Source organism: Mus caroli, chromosome 2 (genome assembly GCF_900094665.2).
Source record: "Mus caroli chromosome 2, CAROLI_EIJ_v1.1, whole genome shotgun sequence".
Lineage (NCBI taxonomy): Eukaryota > Metazoa > Chordata > Mammalia > Rodentia > Muridae > Mus > Mus caroli.
In genome coordinates this window covers 156,429,257-156,448,627 of record NC_034571.1, presented here as the reverse complement: position 1 = coordinate 156,448,627, position 19,371 = coordinate 156,429,257, and the positions used below count along the sequence as shown (strand labels likewise).

Below are 19,371 nucleotides of genomic sequence, written 5' to 3'. Positions count from 1 at the left end.
CTTCCATATGCACCCACATACACAAAGCTGTCAGATTCTGAATGTGTTCTGAAGGTGCGCACCGGATGTGGAAGAGAAGACCAGACACCTCAAAGGGCTGGACTGGTGGAAAGACATGGGAGACAGTGGTTGAGCACATCTCGGGTGGGACAGGGACTATGACAAGTTCAGTGATGGGGACTCTAGCCATCAAATGAAAAGGCGGGTAGAGAAGGGCAGCTGTGTAAATCAATGTTGGGAGAGGCAATCGATCATACATGCAGGAGCAGCCAGCATGTTGAGGCCATTTCTAGCTGACATGCTGGGAGAAAACTCAGGCCCATTTCAAGCTCTTCTGACCTGGTTGTCATCTCCCACCACTTAGCTGCCACAAGTGCCACCCACCTACATTTTTGTTTTCTTTTTCTTGTTTTGAGACAGGGTTTCACTATGTAGCTCTGGCTGTCTTGAAACTATGTAGATGAGGCTAGCCTCAAACTCAGAGATCTACCTGCCTCTGCCTCTCTAGTGCTCAGAGGAAAGGCACTGGCCAATATGCCCAGCCTTTGTTTTCTTCTGTGTTTTAAACACTGGGTCTATGTAGCCCAGTTGAGCCTTAAACTCACAATCCTAACTGCAACCTGGAGTGCTGAGATCCCAGCTCCTGGCCCAGCCACACTCATGCCCCTCTCAGCCTGCTTATTTGCTACTTGGGGAGAAAGTGCAAAAAGAAATGTCTAGACCAAGCTGCTTTTGAGTCTGGACTAGCCCAGCACCGTTCCCTCCTGTGCCTGCATTCTTGTGCTGCTCAAAGACCCAAGTGGCCCAGCCAGTAGTTAAGCCAGGTCTACTGCTATGCTCACACCGACAGACTTCAGGGTGTCCCCGTTCCCCTCTCTATCCTGGATCCCAGACCAGAATTCACTCCCATGCTCGCACTGCTGGACACTGGTGGTATGTCCTGAGATGGTCACATCCTGAGAAGATCCATGCAGCAAGCACTGGTGACAACAGGGACAGTGCAAGGCCTGTGGGAGGACAGAGGGCACTGATGGCATCCTGTCAGGTCACAGCCTTCCCAGAGGAAGCAAGAGTGAGCAGGCAGTTAAGGGTGTGTGGTTGGTGAACAATGCATTTTGTCTAACTGACGAGCTGGGAGGAAAACGTGGGCTATGGGCAGAGAGAACAAGTTACCTGAGTATGCTGGGGAAGCTGGGGTGGGGGAGGCTTACTGCTCACGGACTTGGTCTACAGGAACCCAGCGTTCTCTAAAGGAGGCAGGCAAGGGCAGGCTCCAGAGCTAGTGCTAGATCTAGCGAGCGGTCCTTTTCCTTTTCCTTTAGAGACAGGGTTTCTCTGTGTAGCCCTGGCTGTCCTAGAACTTGCTCTGTAGACCAGGCTGTCCTGAAACTCACAGAAATCCACCTGCCTCTGCCCCACCCCCCAACCGCTGGGATTAAAGGGGTGCAGCACCTGGCTAAGAAGTGGTCCTTAATACCAAACATTTCCAGGCACCACAGAGACTCCGCCATTCTGACACACTGTAGTTAGCCACTGCTCTGCCTTTGCTAGTAGGATTTTCATGATCATAGGCTATATTTACAGAAAATCTCCCAGCCAAAACCAGAATTGGGGAGTCATTAGGAGAAGGGTGGGAGATACACAGACGAGAAGGCATTTCTGTCCGGGGTGGGCCTATAGGCATCAGAGGCTTTAGCTGGGAACTCTTCCCAGGCCTTAGGAAGGAATCAATGACCTAGGAAGGCAGCCACTTTATTACAGCAGTAAGTTCACAGACACTCACCCCCCACCCCACCCCACCCCACCCACACACACACAGCACCACAGCTCTACTGCACCCATTACCTGGGCCATCAGAATGTCCTGTAATGACAGAAGCATCTCTAGGCTGTCCAGCATACTGCAGCATGAGCCCCTTCTAGGCAGAAGCATGGCTGCCACAGGAGAGGAAAGGAAGGGATTTGGCTCAAGTCTACGACACTGGAAACCACGCCTTAGCCCAGACCAGCTCCAGGGGGAATTAGCCTCAAAAGCTAACTCTGGAGACACAGGGGGGGGGGGCAGAAAAAGCCCTGCCCTGCTCCCTTGGGTCGGGTGAGCGTGCAGCTGCAGTTGCTGGATAAAGGGAGGACTAGAGAGGGGGCACACCACGGGCACGCCGGATGAGGTTAGCCAGCCGCTTGGCCAGGCCGCCCGACTTGGGCTCTTCGATGTGAAAGGTTCGGGTGAGGAGATTGTAAAAGGAGCCATAGCACACGGCCACCACCGTGCACGTAAGGCAGATCACATTGTAGGGCATGCTGAAGTCCGGGGTGGGCAGGTTCACCAGCAAGGGCTCTGTGTAGAGTCGGACAAAGTAGCTGGAGCCATCAGACACCGGGAACCTAGGGATGGGAAGGAGGGCTGAGACAGGACTGCTGCCCCACCCTCCATCTCCCTACTCTCTCCACAGCTTGTGTTGCAGGTCCTAGTGCTGACACCCAGTAAGCATCACCTCTCCAGAGAGCGCATGCTCACCTGGTCAGATCAAAGGAGAGCGCCAGCACGGATGCAAAGGGCCGCCTTGTCTACTGCCTTAGTCTCAGCCTTAACGGCTCTCCTCAAAATAGGTAACCTACTGCATGCCGCCACCACCGCCTCCACCAGCATAGCTATCTAGAACAATCTGCCCATGGCTGTGAGCACAGGGGACAGGCCACGTTGTCTATCAGGCGCTCTCTCAAGTCCCTGACACTTCGTAAGCGTTCCGCTGGTGTTAAGTTTGGTAGGTACATGCAACTCCTCTCATCTTTTTGTCTTAGCCTTTTATCCATCTTTACCAATGTCACAGACCACTAGGATTTCAAGAAGGCTGGCTAAATCTCACATGACATGGAAGAGCAGAAGGGTGTGGTCACACTTACAAGGTGTTGAAGAGAGGGCTCCCTTCCCAGTCCACTGGTTTGGCTGCCACCACACTGGGCACAAGGGCGCTGAGGACAGATGGGCTACAGAGAAGCAGACAGACGGGCGTGTTCTTCACTAGGTCCTCCCACCAAAGGGTAGGAGGTGGGGAGGGTGCAGTTTACTGGGGTAGATCCCACCTGACATAGAAGCCGTGGTTGGGGTCTGGTGTGTACTCTGTCCACTTGAGCAGGGCTCGTTCAAACTGGATGGAGACCTTGGTGACAGAGTTGGCTGGCAGCTGAATAAGCATCTCCAGGAGGTGGGGCTGCTGCCTGTCCTGAGCAGGTTGGTAGTGGATGTAACCTGGATGGAGACAAGAGCCATCTAACTGTTTCTAAACTCAGACTTTCTGCCTTAGGGCAAAAAAGGCAGTTCAAGCTAGGGAAACAAGTGGGTTCTCAAAAATGGGAGAATGTTTCCTGTATCCCAGGGCACAGTCAAAAGAGGCTGCCATGGATACTGCAGCCCATCCGTCTTTTTCTTTTTTTTTTTTTTTGGTAAAGATTTATTTATTATGTATAGTGTTCTCTCTGCATATATGCCTCCATATCAGAAGAGGGCACCAGATCTCATTATTGATGGTCATGAGCCACCATGTGGTTGGTGGGAATTAAACTCAGGACCTCTGAAAGAGCAGTCAGTGCTCTCAACCTCTGAGCCATATCTCCAGCCCCCATCCATCTTTAAAACTGTGGCGTCTTGGCTGGTGAGATGGTTCACGGGTAAAGACACCTGCCACTCAGCCTGACAACTTTGCTTGTTTCAATCCTTGGAACCACATGGTGAAGAGAGTCATCCCCTGCAAGCTCTCCTTTGACCCCTGACACATGCCTCAGAACAAACACCCCTCCCCCAAACAAACAAATGATGAAATAATGAAATTTAAACTGGGTCAGCAGACTTCACTGTCTGATATAATACAAGAGGAAGTCTAGTCATTTGGGAATTCTTGCCAAAAATATAGGACATAAATCTAATCAGGTTTCTAAATCTAATACCAGCTTGCAAGGAATGCAGGGGTGAGGTACACATATTAAATAGCACCACAAGGACAAACCCGGAATGTCAAACACTCCTCACACACGCACGCACGTTATGTAACAGATGACCCAGTTTTAGCAAACAACACTTTTTTAAAAGTATGTATGAGAAAGCCGTAAGAAAACCTGTTACTTTGTAAGTGAATAAGTCGGGAGGTAGTGGAGTGCACCTCTAATCCCAGAGTTTAGGAGGCAGGTGGATCTTCAGGGCCAGCCTGGTCTAAATAGTAACTTCTAGGATAGCCAGAGCTACACAGAGAGACCCTGCCTCAAAAACCAAAGCAAATAAATACACGGATGGATGGATGGATGGATGGATGAACGGATGAATGGACAGGTTCAACACCCAGAGCTGTGACCTGTTATAGGTGAGTGTTAACACTTACCAAGCATGAGGTTCTGGGTTCAATCTCAAGCACAACCATGTTTTTCAGTAGTTCTTTTTAAAATGACTTAATTTTTGTTTTACGTTTATGTATGTGTGCCTGTGAGTGGGTATATGCACAAGAGTGCAGTACCCAAAGAAGCCAGAAGAGGGGTTAGATCCCCTGGAGTTGGAGCTCTGAGCCACCTGATGTGGATGCTAGAAACCAAACTTAGGTCAGCTCAGAGTGGTGAGTACTCTTAGCCTGCTCAGCCTTCTCCGCAGCCCCCACCAGCAGCACCATTATTTTTTTTTAAAAAGGGGAGAAAGGAACTCAGCAGAAGAACATTTGGCTCACACATACAAGGTCCTGGGCTTGCTGGGCAGTGGTGGCGCACGCCTTTAATCCCAGCACTCGGGAGGTAGAGGCAGGTGGATTTCTGAGTTCGAGGCCAGCCTGGTCTACAAAGTAAGTTCCAGGACAGCCAAGGCTACACAGAGAAACCCTGTCTCGAAAAAAACAAAAACAAACAAACAAAAAAGGCCCTGGGCTCAGACCTCACCCGCAGCAATGCCAGGAGGTTGGGAAGGAAGCACAGGAAATGCATCATGTGAACTGAGTGAGCAGAACACAGGACCTGAAACTCCCTAAAAATTAAAGCCTGTGTCCTTCAAGATGGACTGGGTGTAAGCCAGATAAGCCCTTTCCTCCCCAACTTGCTTTTGGTCATGGTGTTTCATCCCAGCAACAGAAAACCTGATTAGGACAGAAGTTAGTACCAGGAGTGGGATACTGCTCTGACACACATGACCATGTTTTAAAGAGGATTGTAGAAGGACTTTAGAACCTTGGGGTAAAAAAAAAAAAAAAAAACCATTGAATGTTGAGAGCTTGGTGAGCTGTTCTGCAGGAGCTTGGAGGATAAGAATGTTGGGAGCAGTACAAATGGTGGAGGTCTGGCTTGGGAAGTTTCAAAGGGAAACAAAGACTCTACCAGGTCATCTGTGTGAAGACTCTGTGGTGTTTGGCCAACTGGAGCTCAAGAATTGGCTGTGATTAACAAAAGACCAGAAGCACTAAAGTAAAACCCATGCTTTGCTAGACAGTAGATGCTGGTCAGTGAGCTGAAGAACTAGCTGTGACTAAGAAGAGACCAGCATTATGAGGTGAAGTCTGGAAGTGTTATCTGAGAGTTAGCACAGATGCTGTGTTCCAGAGGTAGCCAAGGTTATACCTAGTGTTGAGCAACAAAATTTGGTAGTGTAAGAGTTAGTCACCTAGCTGGTTCTGAAGGGATGAGAGCACCTGAGGCTTGGCACTATGTGGTAGGATTGGAATCTCTGAAGAAAGCTTAGGGAAGTCTATTGGTGAAAGAGCAGCTCAGTTACAGGAGACGACCCCCGCATTTTGGAAATGCCAGTACATGGAATGACCACCAAGAACAGCAGCAGCAGTGGGGTGGAGTCAAGGCTGCAGAGGGCAGAGTCAAAGAAGTGACCCAAGTTCATCCAAGGAGCCCACACAACCACGAGGGAGTCCCAGACACTGGAGCCTGAGCTGCTTGTATTGCTGGATTTGGTTTTACTTTGTTCAGATTGTGACTGGGCCTGAGTTCTTCCCCTTGGAAATGAGAAAGTATTTATTTTTGATTTTATAGGAGATGAGAGACTTAGACTTGTTTGGTTTTTTGAAACAGGGTTTGTGAAGCCCTGGCTATCCTGGAACTCACTCTGTAGACCAAGCTAACCTCAAACTCTAAAGGCATGTGCCACCACAGGCTGGCTGAGACTTTGAATTTTAAGACTGGGTATTTTAAAGACATGGAATTTTCTCTTTCCTTCTTCCTTCCTTCCTTTTTTTTTAAATTTACTTTTTTGTTTTGTTTGTTTTGTTTTTGTTTAAGACGGAGTTTCTCTGTGTAGTCTTGGCTGCCCTAGATCTAGCACTGTAGGCTAGGCTGGCTTCAAATTTACAGAGATCTGCTTGCTTATGCCTCTCCAGTGCTTGCATTAAGGTGTGCCACCACTGCCCAACTAAGAGAATTTTTAAACATTTGAATTTTTTTTTTTTTTTAAAGTGTGATGTTCTGCATCTCTGCTGAGATAAAGTTTGGAGTATTGTTTTTTTTTTTTAAGATTTATTTATTGATTATATGTAAGTACACTGTAGCTGTCTTCAGACACTCCAGAAGAGGGAGTCAGATCTTATTACGGATGGTTGTGAGCCACCATGTGGGTGCTGGGATTTGAACTCCAGACCTTTGGAAGAGCAGTCGGGTGCTCTTACCCACTGAGCCATCTCACCAGCCCAAACATTTGAATTTTTAAAGACTGTGGAACATTTAAAATCTGGAATGCTGATATTAATGTGTGATTTTGGGGAAGAACAAGAAAGGAAAGTTTATGATTAACAGTGATGTGTTTGTGTTATCGAGTCACCTTCTTTAATCTCCCAAGAAAGTGAAGAAGCTACACACCCCACTTCTACCTCCCTCTCATCTTCCACAACCTGTTTCTCCTGGGCCAATCCACTCTCTCAGAGTCTTTGTCATGAAGCACAAGAATGTGCTTAGGGGCTCAGGAGGAGACACTGAGGACACACAAGGCTGCTGGCCCCAGAGGCGCTAGGAATCAGCATGAGTGCGTTCTAACTGTGGCCGCTTAGTGAGTGACTGCTGAATCCGACACAGTGAAGCTTTCGGCTGCAGTTTTGGAACCTGCTCCTAACCCCCTCCTTCCCACCTGCGCAGGCCTTCAGGTTTACTTTGGGAACTGTTGAGAAGTGAGTCTGGAGGACCTAAAGCTGAGGGGAACTGAGGCGGGGGGGGGGGGGGCTGTTAGCTCCTCACTTGGTTTATTCTCCTTGCCCTTGGAGGTAATGGTGAGCGTGTGCACATACAGCCGCAGGTACCAGGGCACCACATCCAGCAGCAGCACGGGGAAGGCCCGGTAAGGATGGGAGTTGTACAGCAGAGTACTCAGCTCTCCCTTCTGCAGTCCGTAGCCACTCACGTACCGCTGCGCATGCAGGAAGGGCACGGGGAGGGCCTCTGCCAAGAGAAAAACCAATCAACACTGCATTGCTCCTAACAGAAACTCACTTCCCACCCCAGCTTCCTGGGCCGTGCTCAGAGTCCCAGGGCAGGGAGTAGATGCAGAAAAGCTCTGGCATCCAGCACTCAGGAGGCAGAGGCAGGCGGATTTCTGAGTTCGAGGCCAGCCTGGTCTACAGAGTGAGTTCCAGGACAGCCAGGGCTACACAGAGAAAACCTGTCTCCAAAAAAACAGGAAAAAAAAAAAAAAAAAGCAAAGCTCTGGCAGGAGCACAGGGAAGCCTGGGCTCTGGAGTCATCCATCTTCCCTCGCTTACAGAGATGAGGACTAGCATAGTACCAGGGCTCATGTGTCCAGCACGGTGTCCCTTCCGGCCACACCAGTACTCCAGGGTGCTCTTTGCTTTCCCTCGGTGACAGCGCTCAGAAACTGAAGCTTCTCTTTACAACACAGGAGTGGTAGGTAAGCCAGTCTTACCTACTACTCCATGTCTGCAGCACGGCATACATCTAAAACAACTTGGCCAACCGAGTGCACAAAAGAACTCTATTTTACATTGCTATTACATCATCCACTAGGGACCTCTGGCCCCTGCTTTGTTATAGACAGTAATGCCTGGTGGAGCTAGGAACTTGCCCAGTCATAAGGCTTGGAAGACATGGGTTTAGAACCAGGAACATATTAAGCAGGGAATTGGGTCTGAACCCCTATGAATTTGAAGAAAAAGCGTATCTGAATCTGCTGCCAACCTCACCATTGTCTGGGGGTCTCTTCCATTTGAGCTGGATGTTGAGGTTTCGAGAGTTATTGACCATGGCTGTGTCAAACAAGTCATAGACGGCATAGGTCTTCCTGGCGCCCAAAATGACATCCTGGTATGTGGAAGTTGGGGGAGGGCTCACCTCCAGTGTTTCATTATCCTAGCAATACAAGAGCAGCATTCAGAAGCAAGCAGGGGGCAGGCTGATGTTGGGGAAGAAGGGTGTGTGTGTGGCTAGACACCTTGGTACCTGGCTGTAGCCTGTGATGTCCACATAAACTAGGCTCTGAGACGCCAATGGACAGGCCTCTGTGAGAGTCCGGGAGAACATGCGGAAGAGGGACCAGTCTGAGAAGAAAGAACAGGGCTGAGCGAGGGCTAGGATAAGTGCGTCCATGCAGTCAGAGCAGGACCTCAACAGGGAGGTAGAGATGACGTGTCAGGACAGCTTACCTTTCTTCCCCTGTCCTGTGATGAAGGCGTCAAAGACAACCGAAAGGGTCTGCCTCAGCTCCCAGGAGACGCTGGTACAATGAGCATTCTGTCATAGGGATGGTCAGTCAGGGACCAGACTCTCATCTAACACGTAGCTACAAGGACTGGCTCGGACAGCACCCCCCACACACACCTGTTTCTTCATATCTTCACTTTGGCTGCCTTGCTACCGTTCCCCGGGGAGCACCTGACCCTGAGCCAGATCCCATGTCAACAGCTTTATGCACATCAGTTTGATGAAGCATTAAAACCACCCTCAAAGTAGAATCTATTACTCTCATGTGACAGATGAAAGAATGAATGAAGTTCAAGGAAATGAAATGACTTCCTCAAGGTCATGCCAGCTGGCGAGTGACCGAGCCAGCGCTGCATCCACAGGCTGCTGCTCCTGATTTTGTGCTCCATGAGGAAGATTTATTGAATGCTTCCCAGACAGCCGCTCAATTGCCCTGGTGCAGAGCCAATATCTGCATACAGAGTAGCACTCCAGCCACTCGCTACTCAGCCGGAGTCAGGCACATTAACTTGCACTGCCTCTCTGAGCCAAGGATAACGCCCACCCTCACTCCCCATGACTTACTCTGCAGATAGGCCGGATGTGCACTGCCTGGGAGTGGTAACTGGTGTGGAACAAGCGGTCTGCTTTCAATAGCACTGAGAGACCGGCCTGGAGGAGACAGGAAGAGACACAGGGCTGGTCAGTACCCCACTTGACATAGGGGCACAGATTCCCTTAACTATGCCCTGGCTGCCAAGCTGTAAGGGACACATCTGCCCCCTCCTGTCCCCTCACCCGTCTTCACTCACCTTGGAACTGCAGGGCAAGAGCTTCTTCCATGGCGTGAGGTTCTCGGTGCAGACAACCTCCCGAGGCAGCACAGCGTAGCGCAGGAAGTAGTCATCAGTGTCTGAGGGAGACAGGGCTGGGTCCTGTCCCTCCGAGATGTAGGTGACCTCATCCACCCACTGCTGGACAACTCTAGTACTACTGCCAAGTGGTCCCCCCTCCAGGTGGGACTCCAGGGAGGAAGCAATGCAGAGACAGCAGTCTTAGGAAGCTACCTGGGACCTGTACACCCACCACATTTAGCATCTAGCCCCGCTGTGGAGGAGGAGCCCGAGGGGAAGGATGCGAACGTGGAGGGTACAAGGAGGAAAGGCCCAGGGCTATCTCACCATTGGCCAGCCCCAGAGGTTTGAAGGAGGCGGTGGGAGTGACGGTATTGGTGGAGTCGATGAAGTTGAGGGATGCACAGAAGATCCCCGAGAGGACATTGCTGAGCTCCTTCCAAGACTTATCCACACTAGACAGAGACAAACCTACTCACTGGCCTGTGGTTACAGCCTTGAAACCCCAAGTCCTGTGTGGCCTCCTTAATATAGCCACAGCTGACTGCCAAGTCTATGGTAGAATGAAGCTGCATCTCAACCATGAGACAAGCCAGATGATGCTCAGGGATGCTCCTGCCTCGCCTTCTCTGGGCATCTCAGCAGCCCTGCAGGTCTTTGTTCAAGTGTCCATCTTGCCTGGGAACACTCTGCTCATGGTTCTGTCGCCTTCAAAGTCCTGCTCTGGTCTTATCCAGGGAGGTCTTATCTGGTCTTAACCCAAGGAGCCTTTTTGCTCACCTCAAGCACGGTCTGTAGTGTTGTGCTTCTGAGAGTCCAAGACCCCACTTAAGCCCCTTTTAGGTGATGGCTAGGTGCCAGCAGCACATCGCCCGAAGCACCCGCTACATCTGCTGTGCAATGCCAACCTACACAGCTTTCCAAAAACTTTAAAACTACTTGTTGATATTTACATGTCATTTCTCATGCAAAAGTCTGATCTCTCTTGAAGTGACAGTCTGAACTGCCATACGGTTACAATCCATAGGAACTGAGTGGTGACTATTTCAGATCGTCACACAGACTTTTAGGTCTGCCACAAACCCTAACCCTCCCTATCAGGGCTCTAAACCTGGTAATGTCTGCACTACAGATCCTTGCAGGGTAGTTAAGAGGCAAACGAGACACCCTTAAATTCTCACTCCAGGGTTTCACCAATGCTTTAACTCCCTCTGTCATCGGTATTTTGTGGCCTATGCTGAGATAAGTTTGCAATCTCCGCACGGAAAAATTCTACTCTAGGAAGGTCACAGCAGCTACGGGGTGATTTTCTGTAGTTCACAGACAACAGCTAGAAACTTGATTCTGCTTTAAAGTGAAACTCTTGTTTTATTTCACAAAGACCATCCTGTAGCCCACTGCTATCCCACAAATGTTTTGTTAGGCATGGGTATTGGTTTTTTTTTTTTTAATACAAATGAATGTCTTAAAAAAACACGCACCTAGTCTGCCAATTATCTGTGACTTTATATCCCAATAATAGGAACCAACCACCTACTATTTGCCTCGAGAAATGCATGTAGTACCTCAGACTTGGAAGTTTTCAGGAGACGATGTTCACTCAATAATAATGTAATTTCAATTTCTTCATGTGGTATGTGCATGCATACTGATGCAAATAGCTGTGAGGGCCAGAAGTCAACAACCTATGTCTCTTTTATTCCCTCTGTACTTTGTTTTGTGTGTGTGTGTGTGTGGGGGGGGTACTTCTGTCACTGATCTTGGAGGTCATTGATTCAGGCACACTGGCTTCCAGCAATCCTGTTCCTCCTGTCTCCACCTCCTCAGTTATGGGCCTAGAAGCCGGCAGCAGCAACCCGACTTTTAATGTAGGTTCTGGAAAATGAAACTCAGGTCGTCAAGCTTGAATAGCAAGCATTTTACTGACTGGCATCGCTCCAGCCCTGTAATATTAATCCTTACTTCCAAAATCAGTTTTAACTTGGTGTGACCGCTACCTACTGGAGTAGCTGATCCCAAGGCCAATGACAAGATGACAACACTTTGCCTGCCACACCCCCTCCAGGGCCTGTGACAGGTGTCAAGTTAGGAACTCACTCGGTGACAGTGTCTTGGAACCAGACCCAGAGCTCTGCACCTGACGGAGCCTGCAGGAAGGGTGGCCCCCAGTATCGCGTCCTCCAAAAGCCTTGCGTGAACGACAGGTGGAGCTCCCGCAGGGAGTACTTGGAGATCAGCTGTCCCAGGGCTTTAGGGAAGAGCCTGTAATGGGACACTGAAGAAAGCAAGGCAGGTGAGCGGCGACCCAGGCCCCACCCCTGAGTAGCTCTCTTTAGGAACTGAGCAAGGTGCTGCAGACATTTTCCTGGGGTCCTGAACTCACCGCCTTCCCGCTGCAGATCCGAATCCCAACGCGTGCGGAACTGGAATGTGGCGGCCACGTCGCCGGAAGGCAGTGGAGTGATAACGAGCTCCTCTCGCAGGCTGTCGCGTGGGCCCTCCGCGAGGCCACAGCAGCCCCGTCCCACCAGCAACAGCACCAGCAACGGCAAACCGAGCGGCATGGCAGCCGCCATACCTGCGGCCGCTTCCGCCTCCCAGCATCGCCCGCGCCCACCAAAGGCGGTCATCCAATAGGAAGCGCGGGTGAGAGAGGACTTCCGGCGCCGTCCCGGAAACCACTCCGAGGTTACCGGAGGGACACGGAGGACCGTCTACAGATCGTGAATTTTGCCGACCTGGAGTGAAGGGTTGTGGGCGTGTAGCGGGGGAAGAGAGCTGGCTTGAGGGCCCGCGCCACCTCGAGGTGCTTTCACCAGCTAAGAAGTGCTCGATATGCAGTGTGGCCATCCCGGTACCAAGTGCTGCTATTACAGGCGTGAGCTAGAACCGTCTAGTGACTCTATTTACTTGGCTCAAAACCTAGCCTGCAACGGTGAGGGCAGAGTTGTCCTACCCCCTCCCTGTTGTCTTAATAAAAGAATATAATAAAATAAGAGTGTATGGCAAAATTGAAAGAATGAGCAGCTATTAAACATGTGTCTTCAACCATGTAAATTAATTCCACCATTAACATGTTGCTATGGGTACCCACCAACAAGCCCACTCATCTATTATAACTTTGATTCCATCACGGAGTAAATTTCACACATGGGTATTGTGCATTGTCAGAATTTAGTTTTGTTCAAAAATTTCTCACAAAATTACCTGGGTTTTAATTAATATAATATTGTAACTTCAAATCTTACGGAGATATAGAATGTTCCTAAGAACTGGGGCTGGGGATGTAAATAACTCATGGCAGAGTGCCTAGTAGGCATGAGACCTTGGGTTCATACTCGACATAGCAATGTGTATTGGGAGGGAAGCCCCAAACTTAAAGTCCCACCTAAGGTCCCAGAAAATGGTCTAATGCCTTTTTCCTGTCAACAGCTATCTCCAGAACACAATGTAGAGGCAACCAGTGTTCTTGTAATAGATTAATCTGTTCTAGGACTAAATGTAAATGACAGCATGGTATGAGGTTTTGTGTGTTCTTTCCTGAAAGGAATGATTTTGAAACCACATTGTGGTTTAGAGACAGAAACCATAGCTTCATGGGAGTCGGCTCTACATCCTTTGCTCGTCTCTAGGGAAACCGTGCTGATTGGCCTCGTGTTCTCATGTGTATAAGGTTATTTACTGCTGTGCAGTGCTAACATTGTGTGGGTAAGCCAGTTTCTCCATTGGAGACACTCCATGGGCAAAGGAGTGCTTGGTAGCTTTGGTTATCGTAGGCAAGGCTGATGACAGTCTGTACAAGTGCTTTGCACACCTAGGTTTAGCGTGTCCCTTGGGAGAATATTTAGGAGTAGGATGACTGCGGCGAAGGGGAGGTGCAAGCAAGTCTCAGACCTTTCTCCAAAGTCTGTCATTTTATTTTTCTATTAAAAACAGGAGAGTTTGAGGCCAGCCCGTTCTACATAGTGGGTTCTGGAACAGCCAACACTGTAGTAAGACTCTATCTCAAAACAAACGGACAAATTAAAACCTCAAACATCAACAAGAGCTCTGGTTGTACTGCACCCTGGTTAAAATCTGGTGTTGTTAGGTTTGGGATGCAGTGATGCATAGGATATCACTGTAGGGCTAATTTGCATTTCTTTAATAATGGTGTTGAGCACTGTTAATGTTCATTATCCATTCACTTATTGTTTCTTATGAACATTCTGCTATGTATCTTCTTTAAAAAACTTTATTATTGAGCTGTAGCTCTTTCCATATTAAGCTGATTTGGCTTTCCCACTTACCCTCCAGGAAACACATTCATGAATGAGTTTGTGGACAGGCTCTTGATAAAGCACAACTGTCTTTCTAGGAAGAGCCCAAACTTTGTAATTAGCATGGTCTACCAAGAAAGATTCTAACAGGAAATGAATTGTTAAAAAGATGACTTTAGTGGTTGCAGAGATGGCACAGTGGCTAAGCGCACTTACTGCTCATCTAAGTACCCGAGTTTGGTTCCCAGAACTCACACTGGATGCCTCACAACCACCTATAACTCCAGCTCCAGGAGAGCCCAAAGCCTCTATCCTGTGAGGGCGCTTGTACCCATTTGCATGAACCTACACACAGACACATAATTTTAAAAGAATAAAATTGTTGAAAAGATTACTTCATTCTCCCGCATCCAGTGTTCCTGATTATATTAGACATACAGGAATAAGGGAGAGATTAGATGTCAGGTAAGGATTCGGGTCTCCACACTGGCCTTTAATATGTACAAGTATGAGCAACCTGAGAGTTTCTTTCCTCATCTGTAAAAACCTATTTTCAGAGGGCTGGAGAGATGGTTCAGTGGTTGGAAGCACTTGAAGCTCTTACAGAGGACTTGAGTACTGTTCCCAGCACCCACGCTGGGTGCCCCACAATTGCCTACCGCTCCAGTTCTAGGATCTCTTACACCCTTAGGGCCCTATGGACATACATATACAAATAAAAGGAATTTTTAAAAACGACTTTCAGGGCTGGTGAGATGGCTCAGCGGTTAAGAACACCAACTGCTCTTCCAAAGGTCCTGAGTTCAAATGCCAGCAACCACATGGTGGCTCACAACCATCTGTAACGAAATCTGATGCCGTCTTCTGGAGTATCTGAGGACAGCTACAGTGGACTTACATATAATAAATAAATAAAATAAAAAACCATCTTTGAACATGAATATTTAAAAAACGGACTTTCAGAGTCATCACTAGTGTAATAAATTATATGTGAAGATTAAGAACCACACCTCTTCAAACAACCCTATCAGTTAAGTACGGCCATGCTCATGGAATGAAGTTTTTTTTTTTAATTAATTGATTTATTTACTTATTTATTTTGTTTTTTTTAAGATTTATTTATTTATTATATGTAAGCACACTGTAGCTGTCTTCAGACACTCCAGAAGAGAGCATCAGATTTCGTTACGGATGGTTGTGAGCCACCTTGTGGTTGCTGGGATTTGAACTTGGGACCTTAGGAAGAGCAGTCGGTGCTCTTAACCACTGAGCCATCTCACCAGCCCTGGAGTTGTTTTTTTTTTTTTTTTTTTTTAAAGGCCCAAACTAAAACTAAAGTGTGGAAACAGATAATTTAAGCTCACAGTGAGTGACAGAACCAGGAACAATGGCTACATTACCAGACTCCAAATACATTTTTACAGAGTAAGTGCCATCATGATTATTCCAGCTTATGCTGTTCTCTCCTGTAGCAGGCCGCAGTCATCCATGCATGTGTACCATGGCCTTCATTACTTTTCATAATCTGCAGCATGTCTGCTCCTGAAAGAACTATTGGCCAACTTGGTATTTTTGTTGTCTGTGCAAGTGGCAGCACACTGCAGGTATATAGTCAGTCAGTCAGTCAGTCATATCAGAACAAATAAGACTCGGTGCCACACAGACCTGCTGGCCTCTCATCACCATGCTGTTTGCAAGACGCTGCACACCTGAGGATGAGTGCTTTTAGGGACTCTGCTGACCTTCTGTTTCCCCTATCGCGCAATTCTTCCCTCTTCAGAGTCTATCAGGACATCTACCCTGTAAGCCTTGCACTGTGGCCTGGAAGACTGAAAGCTGGGCTCTTTCATTTGGAGTTGGCTCTAAATCTGCATGTTGTCTCCATGGATACTGTGTGGTCTGAGGAAACAGTCAGCTCGGGATGGAGCCTCTGAAGGCTAGCCAGGCCCCTGTGGCTTGGCAGGAGGAGAGATCATTGCCTCTACCAGGAAATGGTCTGGTGGTCCCACAGACCCTAGTCTTTTCCAGAAAGAACTGGGGCTCATGCTAGCCCAACTGGAGATTTCCCAGAGGCTCACAAACAATTCCAGTTCTCAAGAGTACTGTAGATCCCTCCCCCAAGAAGGCTTCTGCCCTCAACGCCACAGTCTTAGCATTGTGAGCTAGAAAAGGAAAAGATTTATTGGATGTTGAGGGTAACCAGGCAAGCACAGCTTCTCATCACTCACCCCAAAGGAAAGAGAAACCCTGTCAGGATGAGCCCATCAAGACATGGGGGAGAGCTTCACTATGCTCAGGGGAGGTGGGCACAAGACAAGGACTGTTATCTGTAACAGGATCAAATTACAAGAAATTTTAACATGACGCTGGGTCCCTGGCCCAACTTCATCGATGACCTCAGCTTGAACCCAGAGAGTTTTGGGCAGAAGGTCTTTATGCTACACGTTCACAGAGACCGCAGAGAGCTGAAGGGCACTCTCGCTTCCTTGGAGAAGTGTTTCCTTCCACAAACTTCTCAGTATCCTTAGACATAGTAAGGATAACTGTAGAACTGTAAAATGACTTCCTGGTGGGAAAAACCTGAAGCTGTAAGCAGTGTCAATCAGCCTGAGGAGTGCTGGCTTAGGCTTAGGTCACTCATCCTGCAGGTAGTGTTGGATATGGGAGGGGGAGGGGGGAGTCTAATAACTTTTTAATGTGAAAAAAATGAACTAGAAATCCTTAATGCTGGGCCCTAAAATGTCTTTCATTCAGCGTTCCCTGGGTGAATTCCCTCTTACCATGGCTTTACTTCCCACCCATGCATCCATTAAAGCACGTGTGTTTACTTTCTCAGTCTAATCCTTTTTACCCAGACTCCACACTTAGGGATCCAGGTCCCAGCTTACCACGTTGTCTCCGATGTATCAAAAACACTCAAACTCAATACATCTAAATAAGTTTATTACAATTTCAACCCACACCCGACAATCACCCTGTGGCATGAGGTAGAAACAATACTGTACCTTAGTTCCCTTCCTTCCAAACTCACCCAATAAAAAGGCATCCACGTTTGTCTCTGAAGTCTTCTAAACCCTCCACCTTCCTACATCCTGCCACTCTGCCCCAACTCTTATCTCCTATTTTGATAAATGCAATCTTCTGGTCTCTGGGTACTTGATCCCTGTAATCAGCCTCAAGGGGCCTTCTAGCCATTCTCTCTTCCCCTAGCTTCTTCCTACTTGTTATTCTGGTCTCAGCTCCGATGTCACTTCCTCAAGGGAGACTCCCCGTGACCTCTCTGAATAGGCTGGCTGTTTTGCAGCACTAGTCATAGCTGCAAATTTACATTTGGGCTCCACGACACTGAGCTCGGTGACAGAAGCAACTCTTTGGATACTGTATTTGTGTTTCACACTTGTTAAATACCAACACGCACTACTTATGGGACGAAGTAATGCCAATTTGTTTATACCCTGCTTGAACCTGAGTAGGAAGATCACTTCAGCCTACTGGACCTGTTATGACTTCTATATGTTACTGTATTCTTTGTTCATCTAGAGCCTGCCTTCTCCAGTATATTCTCTAAACTGCAGTCAGAATTACCTTTTAAACAAGCAAGTCCAACCGATGAAGCAGCCTGCCTGCCTCCATCTTAGGCCTGAAGATCATCTGACAGTGAAGACCAACTAGGCTCACTCATTCCTGTTTGTGATTAAATCTGCAGTCTCAAGGATTAAACCTGCTGCGCACCCCCTGTAACCTTCACTATAAATGGTTCTGTGTGGCCCAGGGAACAGCAGCCATGCTTGTTTCAAAAAGTTATGACCGTTTTGGAACCCTACCTTGGTTTCTGAAGGTTGTACGGACTACCTGTTGACATGACCGCCTTGTTAAGACCGCCTCGTTAAGACCGCCTTGTTCTGCTTCTGTAACCCTATTTTGCCAAATACCCCATTTGGAAATGACTCTACCCCTGAGCTATAAAAACCGTATCTTCCCCATTTCCAAGGTTGATCTCTTGAAGCCTGCCTTTAGGGAGACAGCCTGGGTACACGAATAAAAAGCTTGCTTTAATTAATTTGGTCGTGATGATTTGGATTGGTGGTCTTTCTCCTTGCACCTCTGGGGTTAACACAACCATTTGTAATCTTTCATTATGTCCAGAAAAGTCCAAACCCTGTAACATGGCCTCCGACCACGTAAACTGCTAAACGACTACTATCCTCTTTCTCCTTAGGGAAACAAAACAAACAAACAAACAAACAAAACCCTGACCAGTCAAGACAGTAGAGTGCCGGATAAAAAGGGATGTCCCAGCATCCGCTAGACTCGGTGCTTCTCAGAGATGTTAGTGGCGCTGTTATCCGATGCAGTGGCATCAAATTCAGTGATTTGAAAGGGTTATATTGTCTTTCCAAAAGCTAAAATTTACTCTTTTAGAAAATGCTGTGTCAGTGTCTATAAAATGTCTAAAATGCTACATTTTCTGTTATAAAATTCTGGGCAATGAAATATAAGTGGGCACCATTTCTTACAGCTTCCTTCCAGGTGAGAACAGACCCCAGGCTGTGCCCTTTTTGCCCATTCTCCACTTCATCTCGTTTTCTGCCTTTTTCAAAGTCACGCTGGCTGATGCCTTGCCAGCCATCCTAAACACAAGGCACGGGCAGGAATGGACATCCGTGCCCTGGATGGCTAAGGAAAACCACCCCAAAGCAGCCTGGTGCTCAGTTACTATGGACCTTCCCCAAGGAGCCCGAGATTTTCAGCTTCTTTGGTATGAGGAAATAAATTTATCTCTTAAGTCATGATCTTTTACTAGCTGTCACACTGAAACCTAATACAGGCTTCAAAGCATTTCACAATCTGACCTTCATCAAGTTTACCTCTCCCTGTATATTTTTAAATCCAACAATTTAGCCAAACCGAGTATTTTAGCTTCTTTAGCCTTCTTCTTCCTCCTCCTCCTCCTCTTCTTCTTCCTCCCCCTCCTCTTCTTCCTCCCCCTCCTCTTCTTCTTCCTCCTTCTTCTCCTCTTCTTCTTCCTCCCCCTCCTCTTCTTCATCCTCTCCTCCTCCTACCTTCTTCTTCCTCTTTTTTTTTTTTTTTTTTTTTTTTTTTTTTTTTTTTGAGACAGTCTCATGAGACCCAGGCTGACCTCAAATAAGCTAGGAAGCCAAAGCTGTCCCCCTGCCTCCACCTCTGAAGTGCAGAGGTTTCAGGGATGAGTCCCACGCCCAGCCCAGCCTTCCCACTTAGTGTTCTAAGGCAGCAGCTTCTCCCCACGGAACCCTTCTCCCTCTGCCTTGCTTGGCTACTTGTGTCCTTTAGATCTCTGCCTAAGAAACCATCTTGCCACTCTCTTTCCTGAGAGCAGAGGAGGACGTGCTCATGCTATGTACTATACTGTACTCTATTTACCTGATTTTCTCCACCAGACAGTAACTCTGTGAAAACAGGAAAGTACTCCATCTTACTCAGGACTCTCTTCCCAATGCCTTGCAGAGATGAAATTCCCAAGTACCTCTTGGCAAAATGGAGTGAATGAGTGATGGAGATATGACACTAGTTAGTTAATGACAGTGGGGTTGGTATCTTTGCAATATGAAGAATGAGGTGAAA

General features: G+C 47.9%; 1 protein-coding gene across 1 annotated transcript; it reads right to left on the bottom strand.

The window, feature by feature from the left end:
• Positions 1-1,736: 1,736 nt before the first annotated feature.
• Positions 1,737-12,112, bottom strand: Pigt (phosphatidylinositol glycan anchor biosynthesis class T). The gene is made up of 12 exons (XM_021155614.2): positions 11,892-12,112; positions 11,606-11,783; positions 9,836-9,963; positions 9,467-9,567; positions 9,240-9,326; positions 8,618-8,705; positions 8,415-8,512; positions 8,159-8,324; positions 7,200-7,400; positions 3,084-3,249; positions 2,904-2,987; positions 1,737-2,384 (listed from the first exon to the last, which is right to left on the bottom strand). The coding sequence occupies exons 1-12, from the start codon at positions 12,082-12,084 to the stop codon at positions 2,132-2,134; spliced, it is 1,743 nt and encodes a 580-aa protein (XP_021011273.1). The 5' UTR covers positions 12,085-12,112; the 3' UTR covers positions 1,737-2,131.
• Between the last annotated feature and the right edge of the window lie 7,259 nt (positions 12,113-19,371).